This window comes from Manis javanica, chromosome 6 (genome assembly GCF_040802235.1).
Source record: "Manis javanica isolate MJ-LG chromosome 6, MJ_LKY, whole genome shotgun sequence".
Taxonomy (NCBI): Eukaryota; Metazoa; Chordata; class Mammalia; order Pholidota; family Manidae; genus Manis; species Manis javanica.
In genome coordinates, this window is record NC_133161.1 from 16,748,861 (window position 1) to 16,771,585 (window position 22,725).

A 22,725-nucleotide genomic window follows, 5' to 3' on the forward strand; every position below is an offset into this window, starting at 1 on the left:
TTCTCCAGAATAGACCACATACTAGGCCACAAAAAGAGCCTCAGTAAATTCCAAAAGATTGAAATCCTACCAACCAACTTTTCAAACCACAAAGGCATAAAACTAGAAATAAACTGTACAAAGAAAGTAAAAAGGCTCACAAACACATGGAGGCTTAACAACACGCTCCTAAATAATCAATAGATCAATAACCAAATCAAAATGGAGATCCAGCAATATATGGAAACAAACGACAACAACACTAAGCCCCAACTACTGTGGGACACAGCAAAAGCAGTCTTAAGAGGAAAGTATATAGCAATCCAGGCATATTTAAAAAAGGAAGAACAATCCCAAATAAATGGTCTAATGTTACAATTATCAAAATTGGAAAAAGAAGAACAAATGAGGCCTAAGGTCAGCAGAAGGAGGGACATAATAAAGATCAGAGAACAAATAAATAAAATTGAGAAGAATAAAACAATAGCAAAAATCAATGAAACCAAGAGCTGGTTCTTCAAGAAAATAAACAAAATAGATAAGCCTCTAGCCAGACTTATTAAGAGGAAAAGAGAGTCAACACAAATCAACAGTATCAGAAATGAGAAAGGAAAAATCACGACAGACCCCACAGAAATACAAAGAATTATTAGTGAGTACTACGAAAACCTATATGCTAACAAGCTGGGAAACCTAGGAGAAATGGACAACTTCCTACAAAAATACAACATTCCAAAACTGACCAAGAAAGAAACAGAAAATCTAAACAGACCAATTACCAGCAACGAAATTGAAGCGGTAATCAAAAAACTACCAAAGAAGAAAACCCCCGGGCCAGATGGATTCACCTCGGAAATTTATCAGACATACAGGGAAGACATAATACCCATTCTCCTTAAAGTTTTCCAAAAAATAGAAGAGTAGGGGATACTCCCAAACTCATTCTATGAAGCTAACATCACCCTAATACCAAAACCAGGCAAAGACCCCACCAAAAAAGAAAACTACAGACCAATATCCCTGATGAACGTAGATGCAAAAATACTCAACAAAATATTAGCAAACCGAATTCAGAAATACATCAAAAGGATCGTACACCATGACCAAGTGGGATTCATCCCAGAGATGCAAGGATGGCACAACATTCGAAAGTCCATCAACATCATCCACCATATCAACAAAAAGAAAGACAAAAACCACATGATCATCTCCACAGATGCTGAAAAAGCATTCGACAAAGTTGAACATCCATTCATGATAAAAACTCTCAGCAAAATGGGAATAGAGGGCAAGTACCTCAACATAACAAAGGCCATATATGATAAACCCACAGCCAACATTATATTGAACAGCAAGAAGCTGAAAGCATTTCCTCTGAGATCGGGAACTAGACAGGGATGCCCACTCTCACCACTGTTATTTAACATAGTACTGGAGGTCCTAGCCATGGCAATTAGACAAAACAAAGAAATACAAGGAATCCAGACTGGTAAAGAAGAAGTCAAACTGTAACTATTTGCAGATGACATGATACTATACATAAAAAACCCTAAAGACTCCACTCCAAAACTACTAGAACTGATATCGGAATACAGCAAAGTTGCAGGGTACAAAATCAACACACAGAAATCTGTGGCTTTCCTATACGCTAACAATGAACCAATAGAAAGAGAAATCAGGAAAACAACTCCATTCACAATTGCATCAAAAAGAATAAAATACCTAGGACTAAACCTAACCAAAGAAGAGAAAGACTTATACTCTGAAAACTACAAGTCACTCTTAAGAGAAATGAAAGGGGACACTAACAGATGGAAACTCATCCCATGCTCGTGGCTAGGAAGAATTAATATCATCAAAATGGCCATCCTGCCCAAAGCAATATACAGATTTGATGCAATCCCTATGAAACTACCAGCAACATTCTTCTGTGAACTGGAACAAATAATTCAAAAATTCATATGGAAACACCAAAGACCCAGAATAGCCAAAGCAATCCTGAGAAAGAAGAATAAAGTAGGGGGGATCTCACTCCCCAACTTCAAGCTCTACTACAAAGCCATAGTAATCAAGACAATTTGGTACTGGCACAAGAACAAAGCCACAGACCAATGGAACATACTAGAGAATCCAGACATTAACCCAGACATATATGGTCAATTAATATTTGATAAAGGAGCCATGGACATAGAATGGCGAAATGACAGTCTCTTCAACAGATGGTGCTGGCAAAACTGGACAGCTACATGTAGGAGAATGAAACTGGACCATTGTCTAACCCCATATACAAAAGTAAACTCAAAATGGATCAAAGACCTGAATGTAAGTCATGAAACCATTAAACTCTTGGAAAAAAACATAGGCAAAAACCTCTTAGACATAAACATACTGACCTCTTCTAGAACATATCTCCCCGGGCAAGGAAAACAACAGCAAAAATGAACAAGTGGGACTATATTAAGCTGAAAAGCTTCTGTACAGCAAAAGACACCATCAATAGAACAAAAAGGAACCCTACAGTATGGGAGAATATATTTGAAAATGACAGATCCGATAAAGGCTTGACGTCCAAAATATATAAAGAGCTCACACGCCTCAACAAACAAAAAACAAATAATCCAATTAAAAAATGGGCAGAGTAACTGAACAGACAGTTCTCCAAAAAAGAAATACAGATGGCCAAGAGACACATGAAAAGATGCTCCACATCGCTAATTATCAGAGAAATGCAAATTAAAACTACAATGAGGTATCACCTCACACCAGTAAGGATGGCTGCCATCCAAAAGACAAACAACAACAAATGTTGGCGAGGCTGTGGAGAAAGGGGAACCGTCCTACACTGTTGGTGGGAATGTAAATTAGTTCAACCATTGTGGAAAACAGTATGGAGGTTCATCAAAACGCTCAAAACAGACTTACCATTTGACCCAGGAATTCCACTCCTAGGAATTTACCCTAAGAATGCAGCAATCAAGTTTGAGAAAGACAGATGCACCCCTATGTTTATCGCAGCACTATTTACAATAGCCAAGAATTGGAAGCAACCTAAATGTCCATCGGTAGATGAATGGATAAAGAAGATGTGGTACATATACACAATGGAATACTACTCAGCCATAAGAAGAGGGCAAATCCTACATTTGCAGCAACATGGATGGAGCTGGAGGGTATTATGCTCAGTGAAATAATCCAAGTGGAGAAAGAGAAATACCAAATGATTTCACTCATCTGTGGAGTATAAGAAGAAAGGAAAAACTGAAGGAACAAAACAGCAGCGGAATCACAGAACCCAAGAATGGACTAACAGGTACCAAAGGGAAAGGGACTGGGGAGGATGGGTGGGCAGGGAGGGATAAGGGGGGGGAGAAGAAGGGGGGTATTAAGATTAGCATGCATAGGAGCGGGGAGGGAGAAAGGGGAGGGGTGTTCAACACAGAGAAGACAAGTAGTGATTCTACAACATTTTGCTATGCTGATGGACAGTGACTGTAAAGTGGTTTATAGGGGGGACCTGGTATAAGGGTGAGTCTAGTAAACATAATATTCTTCATGTAAGTGTAGATTAATGAAAAAAAAAAAGAAAGAAAGAAAAGGGGGATTACTCTCTGATAGGATAAAACTAACTGTAAATCAACGATTAGTGCATGCTTTAAATATTCTTAATTTTGATCACTTAAAGGGTGTCAGATGATTGGCTATGGAGGTACATTTTTCTGATAATATTCCTCTCTGTTAAAAAAAAAAAAAGCAGTTCCTGTGTGGTGACCTCCAATGAGTTCTACACAATGGTATAAAGGGCATATCAAAGTGTGGGCAAAGGGTCTGTTCGTGTTTATACAGAGGATCAAAGCCTAATTTGGCTACCCAGAAAATGAACTAAGATACGATATGAAGAACTTCCAACATCAGCACTCTCTGGAAGTCAAACCAGAAGATGATCATCAAAAAACCTCAACAAAGATCCAGGCGATGCTGCAGTTGTAGCTGCATTCATCCCACCGGTTCCTGGACTTGCCATTGGAATGAAGGAGATATCTAAGCTGGCCTGTGCATACAGTAAAACAACAAATTTGACTGGATCTATACGGTTGGAACTCAATGAAGAATTAGGAGAAGTGCAAGTTGTAGCGCTCCAAAATCTTACGACTACAGACTATCTACTGTTAAAAGAACATATGGGATGTGAACAGTCCCCAGGAATGGGCTGTTTTAATTTGTCTGATTTCTCTCAGACTGTTCAAGTTCAGTTGGACAATATCCACCATATCATAGATAAGTTTTCACAAATGCCTAAGGTGCCTAACTGGTTTTCTTGGTTTCACTGGAGATGGCTGGTAATTATAGGTTTGCTTTGGTTATGTAGCTGTATTCCTATTATGTTAATGTATGTATGCAATTTAATTAGTAGTTTAAAACCTATACATGCTTAAGTTACTCTACAAGAAGATATGTCAAAGAAATAATCAATCTTCCCATGTTATCTTCTGTCTGCTACTCCTATAGCTTTTCTTCTTCCTTTCTAATTACAACCCTTAAATAGAATTCGTGCCTCATATCTAATTTACTGAGTATCATAATTCTTCCAAGTGGTAAAGATACCTCAAGACAAGTACTGGGCATAAAAGCCACAGGGCATAAATCTGCAAAGAAGTAAAAAGCTAACCTCTTCAAACAATATTGCCTCTCTCTCACTTACCAACTTTACATTTCCCTGTATGGCCCAGAAGATGACTGGTTAGCCAGAGACGGGTAAGATTACTCATGGGAGGAACAACCTAAGACAGGCACAGTCGCAGGGGAGCCATCAGGTGAGAAATTGGGGATCAACAGAGGTGAGGCTTAGAACCTCACCCCCCCTGTTTTGAGAGAAATCTTCTGCATCCGTAGTTGTTTTATTGCCCTTGTCTAGCTTGGATTAACACTTAGTCTACAGGCACACACCTGATCATCTAAATTTGCTCTCTTAGAACACTAAACTATGTTTTCTACCTTTATCTTGCATCTACCTACCACTTCAGCATTTTATTAAAAATAATAATAATAATAATAATAATAAGGGAGAAATGTGGGATTCACATATAAATCAAGTATAAAAATCAAACGAATATTCATATTTGACCTGATTATTTATAGTTCATTATGAGTGATCAAAACCGAAAGTTTTTGTGATGACTGCCCTTGTACTGTTCACCATGTAAGAACTTATTCACTTATTCACTATGTAAGAATTTGTTCATCATGTAAGAACTTGTTCGTTATGCTTCAGCAGATTGGAGACTGATGAGAATTAGGCTGAGGGTGGATTAATGATTGTGCATTGAGCACTGACTCCCCTATACAGAATTTTATTGTTGTTAACAACCATTTGATCAATAAATATGAGAGATGCCCTCTCAAAAAAAAAAAAAAAATCAAACGAATATTCATATTTGACCTGATTGTTTATAGTTCATAATGTGTGATCAAAACTGAAAGTTTCTGTGATGACTGCCCTTGTACTGTTCACCATGTAAGAACTTGTTAGCTATGCCTCAGAAGATTGGAGACTGACGAGAATTAGGCTTGGGGTGGATTATTGATTGCATATTGAGCATTGAGTCCCCTATACAGAATTTTATTGTTGTTAACCATTTGATCAATAAACATGAGAGATGCCCACTCAAATAAAAAAAAATACAGTAAATGTGTATGGAAAAATAAGTAGATGAACACCCAGAATTCAATTTTGGTTTAAAAAAGTAGGTAGTGTCTAGTACAAAAGTATGTATTCAATAAATATTTATTAAACTTAGTATTTCTGATTTTAAATATAAAAACACTAGTATCTAGGGAATAAAGTACTCTATTTAAAATAAGTCAAAATAAGCAGTAATTATGACTAAGAAAAAAACTAAGGGATGAAATTACTCTAAAAATAAATCAATGGAAAATGAAACACAGAGGAGAATTTTACGGTCACACTGCTTTAGTTCATCTTGAGAATGAGTTATAAAAAGCATGTTGTACAGCGCCACCTAGTGGTTAAGGGGTGTTTTTGCCAATTCAACAAATTGCAATGTTAAAATTTTAGACAAGAGGAAATACGGGAGGTGTGTTGGATGGATGGTGAGGACGGAGTGGAATCCCCATTACTATCTTTCCAAAAAAAATTTTTCCTATTTGTTTAAAAAGCTTCTCTGAACTATTCTTTTATTTTTAATAATCTTAAAAATATTTTTGTGCATTATTTAAGTGGGTAGGACATTTCTATAAATACATCATTTGGCTATTAAGGAAGATATGTAAACTTACACAGCCAGTAAAGAATAATATGTGATAATCTTGGCTTTACACAGAGAGTAGTTTTTAAGAATCTACGTACAAAATAACAAATACTCATAAACTTCTCAAAAGGACACAAGGAGTCCATTACCAGAGGTGTTTATGACAAGCTCTTAACAACTGAATTACTCTGACTTAGAGTACTATGTGTTGGTCTGCTGAATGGTTAAAACATTTTTTCAAATCTGGAGACCAAAGAATCTAGATTATTACTTTTAATTAAAAATGCTCACTACAGTGCTCGCTTCAGCAGCACATATACTAAAACTAGAATGATACAGAGAAGATTAGCATGGCCCCTGTGCAAGGATGACATGCAAATTCATAAAGAGTTCCATATTTTGGGGGCATTATGATTAGCAGACATAATGTGTGGGGGGGAGCATGGGGAGGGCTGCACAACACAGAGAAGACAATTAGTGATTATACAGCATCTTACTACACTGATGGACAGTGACTGTAATGGGGTATGTGGTGGGGACTGGATGATGGGGGGGGAGTCTAGTAACCATAATGTTGCTCATGTAATTGTAGATTAATGATACCAAAAAAAAAAAAAAAAAAAGAGACAGGGGAAAAAAATGCTTACTACATTTAAGAGGGCAGCATTTGTCAATATTTTAAGACTGCCTATTTTCTGACCAAGAAATTTTACTTGGGACTTATCTAAGAAGAACTTCACATTAGTACAGAAATTAGTACATAGTGTGATATTGTGAGAGTTTAACTGGCAGAGGAGATTTGGTAGAATTTACTAAAATAAAATATGCATACTCCTTCATATGGATGAAGCATCTTTCTTGGAAAATACACAGGCGTATAAAAGAATATTTCATACAGCATTTTTGTGATGGTAAAAAAATTAGAAACCACTTAAATGCCTATGAGTAAAGCATATGGGTAAGTAAATGTTACTTCCATACTAAGGAAGAACATCCATTTTAAAAGATTCAACTAGGTATATACTGTGATGAACTGCAAAAGAAGAAAGATGGCGCACACACTACATATAACATGTTATTCAACGGTACCAGAGGAAAGAGGAGTTAAAAATATATAAGCTAAAGTAGTATTTGAGGGTTTGCTTTTACAGTACTCATGTATTATCTTCAAATTTTAGAAAACCAAGCCTTTTTTGACTTCAGAGTAAAAACTTTAATGATCCATATTCACTTATTATAGTTTTTTTTTAGCTAAAGATGGAAACTGATTTCTTAAAATTTAAAGTAACCAATCTCTAAAAACAGAAAAGATTAGAAATCTATCTAGTTCTACCTGCTTGCAAGGTATCTGGTTCATCTGGTCTCTGGGCAATCTGTAAGTAATAAAGCAGAGAGCCATACAGGTGTGTCCTCACTCGTTGGAATCCACCACCTAGGGAGATATAAAGTAAGTAAAACCCTTTTCTCAAACTAAAGTTAAAACAAATACAGACGTTATAATTCAAAGGAAATTTAGATGAAAAAACCTGTCTTCAAAATGAAGTCCAACAGCTTCTTCAATATGATGTGAAGTGAAGAATCTCCAATAGAAGCAAAACCCACCACTGGGTTCTCTGCTGGAGGAGGCGAGGTGAGAGAACCATCAAGCAGGAAGGTGTAATGGGCCTCCCCAGGTCCCAAGGCTAAGGGCTGCTTCTGCTCAGTGCGAACAGCTTGGCTCAAGTGAGCAGTCAGGGTGAACACAGCACCTGCTACCACGGGCATTAGCTCCTGTGCTGCTTCATCGTCCAGTATCTTAATGCAGAAAGACAAACCAAAGTGAGGACCCTGCTTTCAGCTACAGTCTTTAACATGTTTTGTGTACACTTAGCTTTTGTTACTCTTTTCAACAGAAGTGTATTGTTGAAAGAAAAGAAAAGCTAAAATATGGAGAAAATTTTAAACAGGATTTGGGTAAATGTGGTATTCTTAACTAGATGGGATTCCTACCAGAATTCTCCAGATAGGTTTTTAATGGAAATTTATAAACGGCCTTACCACTAGAGTATACTATTCAATAAGTCTGGGATGAGATCTGTCCATGTCTATTTTTAAAAAGCTCCCTAGATAATTCTGATACGCACACTGGTTGACAGACAATACTGTACAGAATTAATACCTTTCTCTCAAGAAAAGTCTTACTTTAACATCGGCATTGCACAACTCTACTCCTAATCTAAAATGGAAGAAAAAGAGGGTGGTAAACTCCGTTTAAATGGTATGTAAATATCTGTTCAGCAGTATAAAGTAAATTGGGAAGTACGTCACCTTATCATGCACATCCTGTAAAATATCACGAATAATCAGTTGTCGATCCTCTGCCTGAATGAGGTCCTGAGGACAAGCTGTCAGTATAATTTCTACCAGCTGCCTCCACGACTCCAGCACATGCCATTTTGCATGAAGACACTGCAGCAATTTGTTTCTCCCTACCACATACTGTAGTATGGTACTGATTTCCTAAAGCCAAAGAAATTGAATTGCAAGGTTAACACACAGGCAAATAATGTCTCTTACCAACAGGTCCCTATTTTCAACACCATCAGTTAAGCTGAAAACATTCACAGCATAGTTTAGAAACCTTCCACATGCATGCCAGTCAGCAGATAACTTTTAATGTTATAATGGAGGACATGACTATGAAAAATAATATATAAGGCTGTGTGTGTGTGTGTGTGTGTGTGTGTGTGTGTGTATGGTAAGGAGTGGAGGTAGTAAGGGTGGAATGAGTGTTTTAATCCCATCTTCTTTTTCTTTGCAACTGTCTACTTATACTTACTCCAGAACACTAGAATTGCCTAAAATGCAAGTTCAAGGCATAGCTCTGGGCCTTGTCTTTTATTTCTTTGCCCCTCTCTTTGCTCTAGCCAGTTGTGTTGCCATGTATGTGGGTCTTCCCTTTTGACTTCCTACACATAACTCTCCACTTGTGATGACAAATAACTCTCTCTTTCCTCACTGATAGGGAGCAAGTGAAGTCTAACACACAATATGGACAGGTCGCAAATCTTTAGCCTGGCAGAAAAGATGTTATATATTATGGCATCCAGGCATTAACTTCAGCTCAGTTTATAAAGATGTAAGTTAAAAGATTCCATTAAAGTTTAATTTTTAAATAGTTTACTAATTAATGAACTACAAGTCAATTTACTGTTTTGTCTTGTTAACTGGCAATTTAAGTTGTAAAAGTAGATAAAATGTTAAAATGAACATATACTCAATAGGACTTACCTCCATTAGTAGAGGTCTCTGTCCTATAGCTGCCATGCCCTGAAGGGCATTTACTTCGGCTACAAGAACCCTATGAAGAAGCTGTGTTAAGTGGGAAAAGAAGGAAAAATAAGACCCTTTCAGACACTATAGAATAACCCCTAGTAATTACTACTAACTGCCCCAGAGGGAAAAGTTTCAGATACCTTTATGCATAATCTAACAGTGGCACTGTCCAGTTTCTAGTCAAAATTATTAGGCATCCCTCACGTTCCAGAAAGCAGTACCAAAGAGTCTCTGTGGCAGGTAAATTAGTGCCAACACCCTGGATATTGTCTGCCTACAAGTGAGGCATTACCATTTGCCATGGTTAAATAAATACACTTACCATAGTGTAAGGATAGCCAGGTGGCATAACAGTGAAGAGGAAGGTGATGGGGAACTTTTTAAAGAGGTTAAGTTAGTGGGGTCTATTCAATTTTATCTCCCAGCTCTTTGAAAAATGAAAACCACAGCCCAATAAACCAGTATCTGCATTAGAAAACAATAGCTGTATGGTTGTATATTTTGCCTGACAACTCAAAAAGTCTGAACCACTTAGAATACACACTTTAGAGCAATCCTCACCTTCACATTGCAGACTGTCTGTCCCCGTAAATTCTTGTGTTCACAGTTAGCAATCACTTGCTCAATCTGGGCCCGATCAAAGAAATCCAACTGCAAAGGCTCAGGGATCTCCTGACTAAAGTCAATCGAGTCCAGAATACTTAGAATTTTTCGGCGTACTAGAAATGACAGAAAGTAGTTCACTTTCACTTGGGACATGAAGGAGAAGAGCGAACCATCGAAACTCACTCTCAAAGACAATGCCATGTTCAGGAAGAGTGTTGGTGTAGAGACTGAAGAAGACTGTGTTGAAATCTAAATCTGATTTTATTCCTAATACATCCATTTTCAAAGATGTTTTACCCATCCTACCATATTAATTACAAAAAAAATATTGTGAGCTGACAAATGATCCTCTATATATTATTTTCTGAATACCAGTTTAGAATTTGAAGATACAAGCATAATAATTATCTCTTAAAATTGTAAGCAATTTAATATGTATCTATAAAGTTACTACAAATCCAAAGGGTACCTTTCGTAGCAGTGTCAAAGTGAAGGAACCCGGAGACAGACCTATTTTCATCTTCTATTCCTCCTTCACCATCTGCTGGGGCACCAATATTAATAGATCACAATCAGAATAACATACTCATAACATTTATCTGGAAAAAATAAACGTACAGTATTTTTTCTCTAGGTCATTGTTTCTAGGTCACAGGGCCCTCTGCAAGTAGATACTTAAAATGCAAAGATGATGAAGACTTAGCAACAACATTCATCTAATTCTTTCCATACCTATGGGATCCACTTCACAATTGTAAAGAGGATCATCAGAACTCCAAAAGAGGCATCATGCCAACAGGGTAATTAGCAAAGTTTATGCTTTATTTGCATGTAAATACTTTAAATACATTAAAATATCTTAGGTCATGCTGGCTCAATGTGACAAACTCCACTGAGCATTTGTGTATGTGAATATAGCAAAATGTGGATGCTTCAAACAACAATAAAATGACAATTATGGGATGATTTTTAAACTTCATATTTTAAAGAAAAAAATTGTAAAGGCAGAAAAACTTCTTTGGCTTATAATCATATATTCAGCACAAGATTCAGATTTATGCTTGCATTTATACAGACTAGTGAGCAGCACAATATAATAAATGCCAACATTTACATGTGCACCTGAGTATGGTTTCACTGGCATGTCATCCAATAAGAGGTGTAGGAGCCTCTGAGTATGTGACCGTTGACGATTCAGAGAAGTTACCCTTAGTTCTATTGAAGCAGTTTTCATCAGCCATGACATTTGGTTCAGCACCGATATTTCATATTCTGGAAGTTAAATACATAAATTTTGACTCTTTCAGTAATAACACAAGATCAGGACAGACCTAATCTAAATTCCATAACTCATTAGGTATTTTCCTATGCAACATAGTCAATAATTTAGGAAACTTGAGAACCTCATTTATTACTCTGCAACTAAAATAGAAAAACAGATGCTAAGAGAGGAAAAATAAGCTAGCCTATGTCTATAAGAGATGAGCAAAACAAATGAAGAAAAAAAGAGAATCAAGTTTCCATTACCAGGATAATTTCTCACACATCTACAGAATTCTGAGTCTGTCACAGTTTGATGTTAATATAGAACTTAATACTTAAAAAGAAACACAAAACCTCAAGTAACTGTCAAATATATAGCTTGTAAAAACAAAATCTATCAGTTTGATTTTTATTTCACAAAATAAAAATGAAAATAAATTTAAATTGTGAACTTCTATGATGCATCTTAAGATAATCAACACTTGGTTTCACATATAATGAGGGTTGGGCCTTCCTCTGCAGCAGCCACTGAAGAGAAGCAGCCGTGGCTCCATGTTACCCTCTAGCCGTGGGCCTCAAAAAGGGCCGCAAGGTATCAGAAAATGGGAGCAAGCTTTGGCACAGCTATGGCAGGCACTTCACCAAGCACACCAAGTTCCTCCAGGACATGATGGAACAGGAGCTGAAGGCTTGGGAATCACTTATACAAGTTTATAGCTCAGTATTATTTTAATTTGCCTGGCTTTGAAGTCCTAAATTGTGACAGTACAAATACAAAATACACCAAATACTACTACTGCTACTACTAAATGGACAAGGCCAGATTAATTGTTGAAAAAGAGATACCATAATGGGCAAGATATTAACTTTCCTTTCTAACTAGGTATAAAAGAGGTTTTTGAAAAAAAGTTTGTTACATAAATAAAATCTTAGGACTACAAATAAGACACAGTAATTATGAGGTAAAAAAATTTTTGCATTAGATAATTCCCAAGCACCTCTCACACCATTACTCTAGATAGTAAATCAGAACATGATAATTACTAGTAATGGAATTTATTACAAAATTTGTGAGTTTAGATTTCCCAAAAGATAAAAATGATACAAAGCAAACTTTGAAAAAAAATATAGACCACCATGGTCTGGATATAATGTGAATTCAGAAAATTGCTAAAAATTGATTCAAAAGAAAATTACCTAAATAGAATCTTATAACCGAGGTGGTTAGCTCAATAAGCTAAGTTACAGAGTTTACACCATAATTAGTTTTCAGTATTTCAAGACAAGTTGGTTTCAATGTATACACAAGAAACAAAAGTAAAACAGATTTTTATAAAGCAATTTTCAAAAATCTAAATCACCAGGATTCTCTTACATAAATATTTTCTTACCCCTTCAACATACTTTTACAAATTTTATTTGGTAGTGAAATGTCAAATTCCATCCTTGACAGGCTATTTTTATATGATCTTTATGCTTGCAACCACAACATCAGGCTTCTCCAGAATAACTTACAAAAGCAACCCAAAGGAACAAAGGAGCAGAGTAACAAAATGAAAACAGAATTTCACAAACACTATTTAACGGCTACCCAAAGTTATAGAAATAAAATCACTCAACACCAGCTTTACAAATGTGTTATAATAAATAATAAGGAGAAATCATGACCTACCTTTGTTAGAAAAAGGTAAATGTTGCAACTGAGAAAATAAGAAATCCTGGCTGGTTCTCAAGTACCTCATAGTAGGACCAGATGTATCAGAGCATGCACATAACTGATGTATCACCTAAAAAAATTTAAATAAAATTTAAGAATTCCCCAAATGATTTTTTCTGTGCTATACATTTTAAGATAAAAGATGAACTTACATTTACTAAATGGAAACTAAGTCCCATCAATAACTCAATCAAAATAGATAAATGCATGTATAAAACAGAAGCTCCAAGTTCTAAGCAGTCCTGGGAACCCTAACTCGAGAAAAGACATTGGAATACAATCAATAGTGCTGCCCACATTATAGGACTAATCTTGAAATCCCCTGAAATATATTAGTATGTATACATGTAGTTAATAGATTTTAGTATTTTAACTATTATTAGTAGCAAATTACTCAGAAGTAGCTTCTGGAAACCATAATTATCTTATGTCAACCTCAGGAAGATAAATTTACCAGGATTTAAACAATTGAAAAATTGCAAAAAATCTAAATTACACAGATTCAACTAAATGATATATGCTATAAGTAAAAATTTAACAGAAAATAAAAGAACTAGGGATAAAAGCTTTTACATCAAATGTAAGAAAAAGTGAATAGCTATAATACATACATAGATCTCCATTAGGTATATGAGTATCATGAAGATCCAAACAGATAAAAATAGTAAAAAAAAATTCACAGGAGGAAAAATAAAAATAGCCCATAATTAGAGAAAAATGTCCAACCTCTTCAGTAATAGTAAATAATTAAGGCAGTAAGAAGATAGCCCCCTTAATGTACATCAGCTAACTTTTTAGTTATCAAAAGCAATTTCAGTGAATAGATAAAGAAGATGTGGTACATATACACAATGGAATACTATTCAGCCATACAAAAGAAACAAATCCTACCATTTGCAACAACACAGATGAGGCTGGAGGGTATTATGCTCAGTGAAATAAGTCAGGCAGAGAAAGACAAATACCAAATGATTTCCCTCATTTGTGGAGTATAACAATGAAGCAAAACTGAAGGAACAAAATGGCAGAAGACTCACAGACTCCAAGAAGGGACTAGTGGTTACCAAAGGTGAGGGGTGGGGGAGGGCGGGTGGAGGGGGAGGAAGAAGGGGATTGACCGGTGTTATGATTAGTTCACATGGTGTGGGGGGAGTCATGGGGAAGACAGTGTAGCACACAGAAGGCAAATAGTGACTCTGGCTTCTTACTACACTGATGAACAGTGACTGCAATGGGGTATAGGGAGAGACTCGATAATATGGGGGAATGTAGTAATCACATTGTTTTTCTTGCGAAACCTTTATAAGAGTGTATATCAATGATATCTTAATTTAAAAAAAAACGCAATCTCAGTATTTGGAGATGGTAGTGAAAACTTTCCTTCATGAGTGATTCAATTTATAAATATTTAGTAAATGTTTTCCAAATACGAGGCACTTTAGATTCATAAGTTATTGGCACCTCTTAATACCTACTATAATTGTTACAATTACTTGTAAATTAAAATCTGAAGCTATAAAGTTATTCATATCCTTTGACCCAAGTCTGCCTTCAATTATCTGTAGAGTTCGTATCTGTAAATTCACCTGCATGTCAAATTTATAATTCCAAAATCAATGCACCATGCTTTTGTGGCCACTTACGAAAAGACACAGAGCAGCAGAAAATGTGAGGTGACTGACATGCTCTCAGCTGAGGATGAACAAAGCACCACTCTGCCCTCGTTTCAGGTCTCACACTGAAACAGATGTCCTTTTTGCAATCTATTTAGTGACCCATTTTCCATACTTCATACTGAATCACTTTGACAGTGATTTTGCTGTTTAAAATGGCCTCCTAGCAGTGTTGAAGTTCTGCGTAGTGTTCTTAAGTGCAAGGCTATGATGTGCCTTACAGAGGTTAGGTAAACTTCGTTCAGGCATGCGCCATAGTGCTGTTGGCTATGAAGTCAATGCTAACGAATCAATGATATACCTTATGTGTCTTTGAACAGAAACACACACAAAAAGGTGATACAATCATGAGCTGATGGAAATGCTGGGACCAGAGGTTTACAGGGTTTCTAACTTATGTTGTCCCTAGAAGCCAACAGTTCAATATTCACAATTCAGTGTTCACTATGAATTTGTAAAATGAGTGATGACAATCCATCATACCTAAAACATAAACTACAAAATGTAATGAAAGATGTTTGCTATAGCAGAGTGAAAATCTGAAAACAACCTAAATGTAATATACATCATGGCGGCATAAAAGTTTATACACAGAGAAGGAAAAAAAACCACAAAACTGTATGTTTGCTGTGTATAAGTAAACAAACAGTATGTATACATAAGGAAAGAGAAGGGAACACAAAGCAAAACTTAAATAGTTCTGCAGCAGATGTCTGCCTGTCTTTCAAACAGGTTTAAAATTGTTTTTGGTACTCTAAACAAATAAAAAATTGATAAACTAATACTGAATTTCTCAAAAGAAAACAAAAATCAGTTATTTGTATTTAATGGCCAGTTAAGAAGATAGAACAGATGCTCAAATATGTGGGAGGTAAACCTGTTAGAGAAGGACACACATACTGAGTCCCCAAAGCACTACAAGCCAGTTACACGGGTGTGCCCGCTGTCCTTTCTAGCTCTCAAGACCACAGGAAAAAGAACCACCCTTAAAAAGAGAAGAGAGCAAGGGTACCGACTCAGGCTTAACTTCACCCAGGCCTTGGGCCTTGAATTGCTTGCTGGATGACGGTACCAATAAGGTCCAAATTTTTTCCCTTTGCTAAATTAGATTTATTTAAACTAATAAGCTCTTTTTTTAGAGGTTTGACCCTTTTTCTGAAGCACAGTGATGTAGAAACGTATAGGTGAAGGAAGCATTTTCATTAAAAAAAGAACAGTGCTTCTTGTTCAAATGCAGATTATGACTCAGCAGGTCTGGAATAGGGCCTGAGCTTCTGCACTAACAAGCTCCCAGGTGGTACTGAGGATGCTGGACATTCTGAGCAGCAAAGTCACAGAGCATATGTATTAAACTGGCAGACTACTGGCATAGATAGGTTTTGTTTGGCCAGTACAGTGTTTAGAAATCAGAGAAGGTGGCAAACCAGGACCCGCATTATCAATGGTAAAATTTAGCAGGGGCTGCGTAGCACGGCTTGTGCTCTCCCGTCTGTCAGGTTCCCCTCTTGCTCCTTCTCCCCACCGTTCTGTCTTAAATTTGTCTTCACTCACTTATTTCACTTGCCTAACTCCTTTAGCCTAGATTATTAAGTTTATCAATTGTTTTTACCCAAACATGTCACCAAGCATTTCCCCCGTTCAAGCAGAATTCATTTTGATTCAGAGGAAGACCAAGCTGTAGTACTTTAGCGAAGGACAGTGTTTGGAAAGCCAGAGGCCAGAAGAAACAGTAAAGATTTACAAAAAGGAAAAGAAGAGAATAACAAAGAAAAATCCACATGTCACTAGAATTAATGATGCATTTTTTTATATGAAAATGTAAATCAGTGCTACTTAAGTTGAAAACTGAGTCACATCCTATAAAGCCTAGTTCTTGAAATACTTATAGAATCAATAAAACAGGAAAAAACGTAAGAATAAAACAAAAGTAAACAAACACAAGTAAAGCAAAAGTTCTCATTACAGTTTAAACTTCACACTAATTTGGCTTTCTACCACCTTATACCTGGCTATCAGGCTCCATAATTTACATGGTGCTTAAAACATGCTTTCACTTTCATGCTTATACTGCCACTGAAGTCTCAGAATGGTCCATGGCCCACTTCACAGATTAAAAACTCAAGCATGCATAAAGTGAGTAGGTTAAGGGACAGAGATGGGAACCAGAGGTCCTCGGACCAAATCCACTGTTCTCTTCATCAAAAAGAAGCAACTTGAAACTAACATCATTGGAAAGTTTCTATATTATGTGGTCAAAAACCATCTCACAAATTCAATTGCCCTCATTTTTCCAGTGATCAACCTAAAGGATGCAAAGATCTACAGGATCTTGGGGCCTATGCTTTATGGATTTTGTAAATGAAAGACTGGCGAAACTACCAAATGAACTCATTCCAACTGAGTCTTACTGTTACACTTTCCTATCTGTGATGTATTCAAGCATCCATTTCAGCTGCTTCTATTACATGCTACAGAGGAGAGCCTTCTGTGTACCTGGTAACACAGCTCAGCCAGTTGAGGAGATTCGCTCACTGCCACCGGGCCTGTTCTCCCTTCAGTTCCTTTTTCCAAGATGTTTAAAATGGCATGAAGACACGTCCGAGGGCAACCTAACACTCCTACATGAAACCAAAAGGAAATTCAACTTCTCTTTCAAAATTTCTGCATTAAAAACCTTAAAATATCTTTACAAAAGTTAAATTCTGTAAACATACGCTCTATTGCAAACACACTTTCAAATACTGATACAGAGAAGTAGTAAAATTAATTTTCTAAGGCTTAGTTTGTCCAGACTTGATCTAAAATCCTAAAAATTGACCCATCACATGACCTTTCACACATTATTTCTTCTAGTGAACTGTCTCAAAAGCCCAGAATTCAATAAGGAACATTTAGCTACATAACATGAAAAGGAAAAAATGCCTACTATCTCATTGCTATACCTGGATCTTGTAGGTTTGTGGTACTGACAGGTTTCTTCAATTCAAAGCCCAGTAAATAGAGAGCAAGATTGGGTGGATTGCGTTCCAGAGAAGTGATGAGAAGATTCAAGATGTGGATTCTTGTTTCCTGATGGATTTTAGCTAATTTCTTTTCAAGTTCTGATCCTTAATGCAGAAATCACAAAATTACAAAACCATAAAAATTTAATGTAAATCAAGTTTAAAAATTATAAAACTTGTATTACAAAGCTCTGTATGTTCTTTAGTTTCAGGTTACCTGATTGGCCTTTATGCTGAGTTCAGATTTAATAGTTTCCCAAAAACCTTATACATTTATGCTAGCAAATATTCAAATTTCTCTTACATCACCACTAGACAGTTGCCAGTGTTCTTTGTATTATTCATATAAACTAAAAAAAGTACATTAATCTAAGACATAACATACCCTCTTCTAGACGTACAAATTCTTCTGCATCTTCACTATCCAAACACTCCACAAATCCAGCCATCAGCTTCTGACTTACACTCTGAAGTTATATAAAGAGTTAAGAAATGGCAGAAATTATAAAAAGTTTCTAAATATTGGAGAAACTGTGATAAATATGGTATGAAGAAAAAAGGCAAAATCTGTTCCAAGTATTTAGGTTTTTGTTACATTTTTAATTCATAAAAACTCAGTTCATTAAACTGTCATTAAATCTCTATAGAAATAAAAAAAACTTTTAACTTTATTGCTTTCAAAACATTCAAAATATTGTCTTATTCTCTCTCCCAAAGAATCAAACTAGATTAAAAAAAATATCATTAGAAATTGCTGTTTCATAACCTCTTCATTACATACTTGATGCTATGAGTTTTGAACTAAAATATAAATTCTCATCTTCTCTCTTCAGAAATGTGTTACTTATCACCAGTTTTATTTCCTGAGCTGAGAGACTGGATATTCAGTCTCCCTAGGAAATGTAGCAGGATGTTAAAACTGGTAATAATACATACACAAATACAAATGAACTGAATATCTTCATCTGCAACATCCCCTATCACCTGGTTTTCATGAACCTCATCCAAAAACATCTCTGTTTTACTATTAACAGTGGTTCTCAACCAAGGTGGTACTGCCACTCCAGAGGACACTCAGAATTGTGCAGGGGCATTCTAAGTTGACACAACTAGAGGTTACTACTGACAGGTAGTGGCAGGGGGCCCGGGATGCTAGGAGTTCTGCAGTATGAGGGAAAGTTACACACAAAATGAAGACCTGTCCCACCCAAAATGCCAGAGGAGTCTGTTTCAAAACACTGTGGAGTACAGAATAAAATTCTTCAACTACCTAAGGCAGTGAATTCCAACATTAAGACACAACAGGGTAAATGTCTACAAAGAGGAAAACAAATAGCAGATGCCCTATTTGTAACTAATCAGTGCAAAGAAAGAGACCAGATTATAAATTATAAATTGGATTAATGAGAATAACATCTAAAAACTCTCTACAATGCACTATTAAAAGAAGCAACATAAATGTACATCACTAGAAAGCCACAGAAGTAGAAAACTCACAACAGTTTGAGACACATTCAGAATTGCAGAGGCTCACTCAGAACACAGGCAAAGGACAGAGGGTGAAACAAGGATGCAAAACAGAAGCTGTACTTACAAACCTCACTGCTGCAGTGTGCTTAGAGGAGCACGTCCCATCAGTCCTTACACTTACTATAGTGTATACAGTATAATCATACACTAGTGCATATGTAGTATTAAGTGAATGATATTGTCTTCAAATACAATCACACCCCAGTACATGGATAGGTTTTCTACTCATCCTACAGTAAACATACTTATTCTCAGAGAATTTTTTCACACACAGGAGTAAGATTCCTTCATAAATACTATGACTTCCATATGTATTCAGAACATACCAAAAATTAACAACAACAAAATCAGTTACCTGGTCATGCGTGAAATCACCAACCAATTTTATCTGAATATTGGAGTTGCAAGAGATACAGCAGAGGATCTTGGCACTTTCGAAAGCCAGTTCTGCATTAGTATTGCCATGATATAAGTATCTTCAAAACAAGAAAACATTTGAGGTACAATGTGATGAAACTTTTGGCTTCTCATTCTTCTCAATAAAGAACATACAGAACTAGGACTTCTACCCACATAGCACTTTTGTATAAATCAGAAAAAGGTTTTCCCCTTCTAACTAGATGTAGTCTGTTACAGGTTGAATCATGCTCCTCCAAAATCCCTATGTTCAAAGTGAAATCCAGTGACCTTATTTGGAAATAGGGTAGTTGGAGATGTAGTCAATCAAATTAGGGAGGGTTCTAATCCAGTGACTGGTGTCCTTAGAAAGGGGGAATATGGATGGACACAGATACACACACAGGGAGAATGCCACGTGAAGCTGAAGGCAGCAATTAGGGTGACGTTTCTACAAGTCAGGGAAAACCAAACAATTCCAGCAAACTACCAGAAGGTAGGATATATACAGTATATACAGTGAAAAGTTAGCTCCCCAGCCTTATCCTCCAAACATCCAATTTCCCACAGGAGATAAATAATATTAAGATTATATCATTTTATATTTACAAATGGTTAGGACATAGAATAAATTAGGAAGAAAAAAAAGAAATTGTAAGATTCTGAGTAATTAAAACCAGAGAACCTAGAGAAAACGACAACAAAATGAGGCGGGCAGCAGGTGAGAAGGGATGCTTTAGGGATTCGACGAGATTTGGAAATCAAAGCCCAAATGCCCATCTGATTCATTTCATCATTTTTTGTCTACAAATGTAACTAACCTGGCAATATTCACCACATTATCAGCCTTCTTCGTTCTGGGATTGATTCCCTGCAATAGCTGTTCTAAAGGAGAGACTATTAGAGCCAGTTGACTCTCTCTTAGAAGATCCATAAAGAGATTTTCCTTTTGCAGAGTAAGATTGAGAAGTGCGAGACAATGCTGTACTGCTTTCTCCAAGTGTTTCTTCCCTATAAACCAAAAACTGAAGTTAGAAAGTTCTAATGAATCTTGGGAACTCTTAGTCAATTCTTAGGAAAACAAGACAAAGGACAAGATCTACATTCAGTCCTCAAGTTTTCAAACTTTCAGCAGCAACTTCACAGAATTGATCACTCCTGAAAGTCATGATCATTTTTTGTGACTCAGATTACTTTCATGCAATGGCTTCTCAGTTATTTTTCCTGTGTATTTTCCCTGATTATTTGGAGCAATGGTTCTCAGAAGGAGGTGATTTTGGCCCTAGAGGGCATTTGGCAATGTCTAGAGACAGTTTTGGCTGTCACAACTGGGGAAGTGCTGCAGGCATGTAGTGCATAAATGCCCAAATCCTACAGGACAACCCCCACAACAAACAATTATTGGGCCCAAAATGTCAGTGGTGCCAAGGCTGACAAACTGATTTAGAGTAGCACATATTCATTGTGGAATGTCTGGAAAATAAAGAAGCCAAAAATATAAACAAGGATCAACTAAAATCCCAATTTAACTTACAATTAAATTGTATTTAACTCAAATGAAAACACATGGGCTCTGAAGTCAAACTGCCTAGATTCAAATCACAGCCCTGAACTGGAGAAGATGTGAAACCATTTCACCCAACAATTTCCTTATTTGTTAAAATGGAAATAGTAGTATTTACCACATAGGGCTTTTATACAGATTAAATGCATTAATATACATGTTTTTAAAAATGCCAAATGCATATTGAGCACTCAATAAATGATAATAATTAGCAGTACTTTGATGTTAAACTAAATCTATTGAGCACTACGTACAGGCACTATAGTAAGTGCTTTCACAAATACTATATATGGACAACAAAACAAAGTACTTTAGATTTAAATTTAGACATGTTAAAGATGTAAGTGAAAGAAAGATCATTATCATTACCTATAAAAGACCCTGCAATGAAACAGTTACAATGAGAGTCTCTGTACTTTGCTTATACTGTTAATGCACTTTCATTGCATGACACACTGAAAACACCACTTCAGATACAGACAAAGAATCTTACACAAAGTGGAAAGGAACTTCACAGGTCATCTATTTAAAAACCAGTTTACAAAAGATGAAAATTTTAAAACTGTTTTCAGGACATGAAGACGTTCAGGCACGTACCAGGAAAAGGGGCATAGGTATCAAGCTGCTTAACACCTTCTTCCAGTAAACTAAGAGCAAGCTCCAACATTGGGGACTCATTCAGAAGATGATACATCAGACTAAATCCTGGTGGCTTATAGGCTATAATTTCTTCTCCTAAATAGAATATAACACAGGCCAAGAGATAGTGAATAGGTATTTTCATCACACCCTTAATATGAAATGTATGAGACTTATAAATTCAATGGTATCTAAACAGGTGAAGGCACATTTCAATTTAGAGACACAGCCACAAACTGTACACAGTGGTGATTTCCCAGAAGCACTGATCTGCTCATAGCAGTTAGTAATCTATTATTATGTTAACTCATTAAGAATCTGTTACGGCAGTGTTTCCTGTTTTCCAGTCAGGAAAGTTTTACTTTCTTTGCTCAGAGAAATTAAACTGACTAAACCAATATAACAAAAAGACTAAATTCTAATTTAATTTATAAACTTAGAAATAACTTCAACCTTATAAATAATTTTTTAACTAGCCAACACCCACTTTATTTTTAAAGTGACGGAATTAAATTACCTTGTAATTCCACATATTGGTCTACAAAATCTTCAAGTTGAGGCTCATAATCTCTGAGCAATTTATAAAACACCTCCAGAACAACCTCAGCAACTTCCCACTATAGAAAGACACAAGTATTTCATTAACAGTAAAACAGTCCAATGTGATAGCCTTGCTATGTTTCTCATTCCTCCCACTTTTGTCCAGAAAATGAGTGAAGTCCCTTCTCCAAAATGTCAAGGAGTTCACAGTTTTCTAAGAACCTCAGCGGGATAG

The 22,725-nt window shown here is 36.2% G+C and overlaps 1 protein-coding gene and 1 non-coding gene across 5 annotated transcripts in view; one reads left to right on the plus strand and one right to left on the minus strand.

The window, feature by feature from the left end:
• Positions 1-22,725, minus strand: part of NUP205 (nucleoporin 205) — an 80,416-nt gene that overhangs the window by 25,290 nt on the left and 32,401 nt on the right. For all 4 annotated transcript variants that reach the window (XR_012132090.1, XM_073238398.1, XM_073238397.1 and 1 more), the window contains 15 exons: positions 22,468-22,567; positions 21,909-22,046; positions 20,569-20,758; positions 19,707-19,827; positions 18,207-18,288; positions 17,762-17,926; positions 17,313-17,437; positions 13,102-13,216; positions 11,289-11,438; positions 10,636-10,707; positions 10,122-10,279; positions 9,516-9,596; positions 8,553-8,744; positions 7,772-8,039; positions 7,579-7,677 (listed from right to left, as the gene is read on the minus strand). Coding sequence is in view for 3 of the 4 variants with exons in the window: in XM_073238398.1 (XP_073094499.1) it covers positions 7,579-7,677; positions 7,772-8,039; positions 8,553-8,744; positions 9,516-9,596; positions 10,122-10,279; positions 10,636-10,707; positions 11,289-11,438; positions 13,102-13,216; positions 17,313-17,437; positions 17,762-17,926; positions 18,207-18,288; positions 19,707-19,827; positions 20,569-20,758; positions 21,909-22,046; positions 22,468-22,567 (2,056 nt within the window). In the remaining variant the exon portion in view is untranslated. The remainder of the gene's footprint in view (positions 1-7,578; positions 7,678-7,771; positions 8,040-8,552; positions 8,745-9,515; positions 9,597-10,121; positions 10,280-10,635; positions 10,708-11,288; positions 11,439-13,101; positions 13,217-17,312; positions 17,438-17,761; positions 17,927-18,206; positions 18,289-19,706; positions 19,828-20,568; positions 20,759-21,908; positions 22,047-22,467; positions 22,568-22,725) is intronic.
• On the plus strand, positions 6,541-6,647 carry LOC118972625 (U6 spliceosomal RNA). The gene has a single exon (XR_005061678.1). It is a non-coding gene; the product is annotated as a U6 spliceosomal RNA (small nuclear RNA).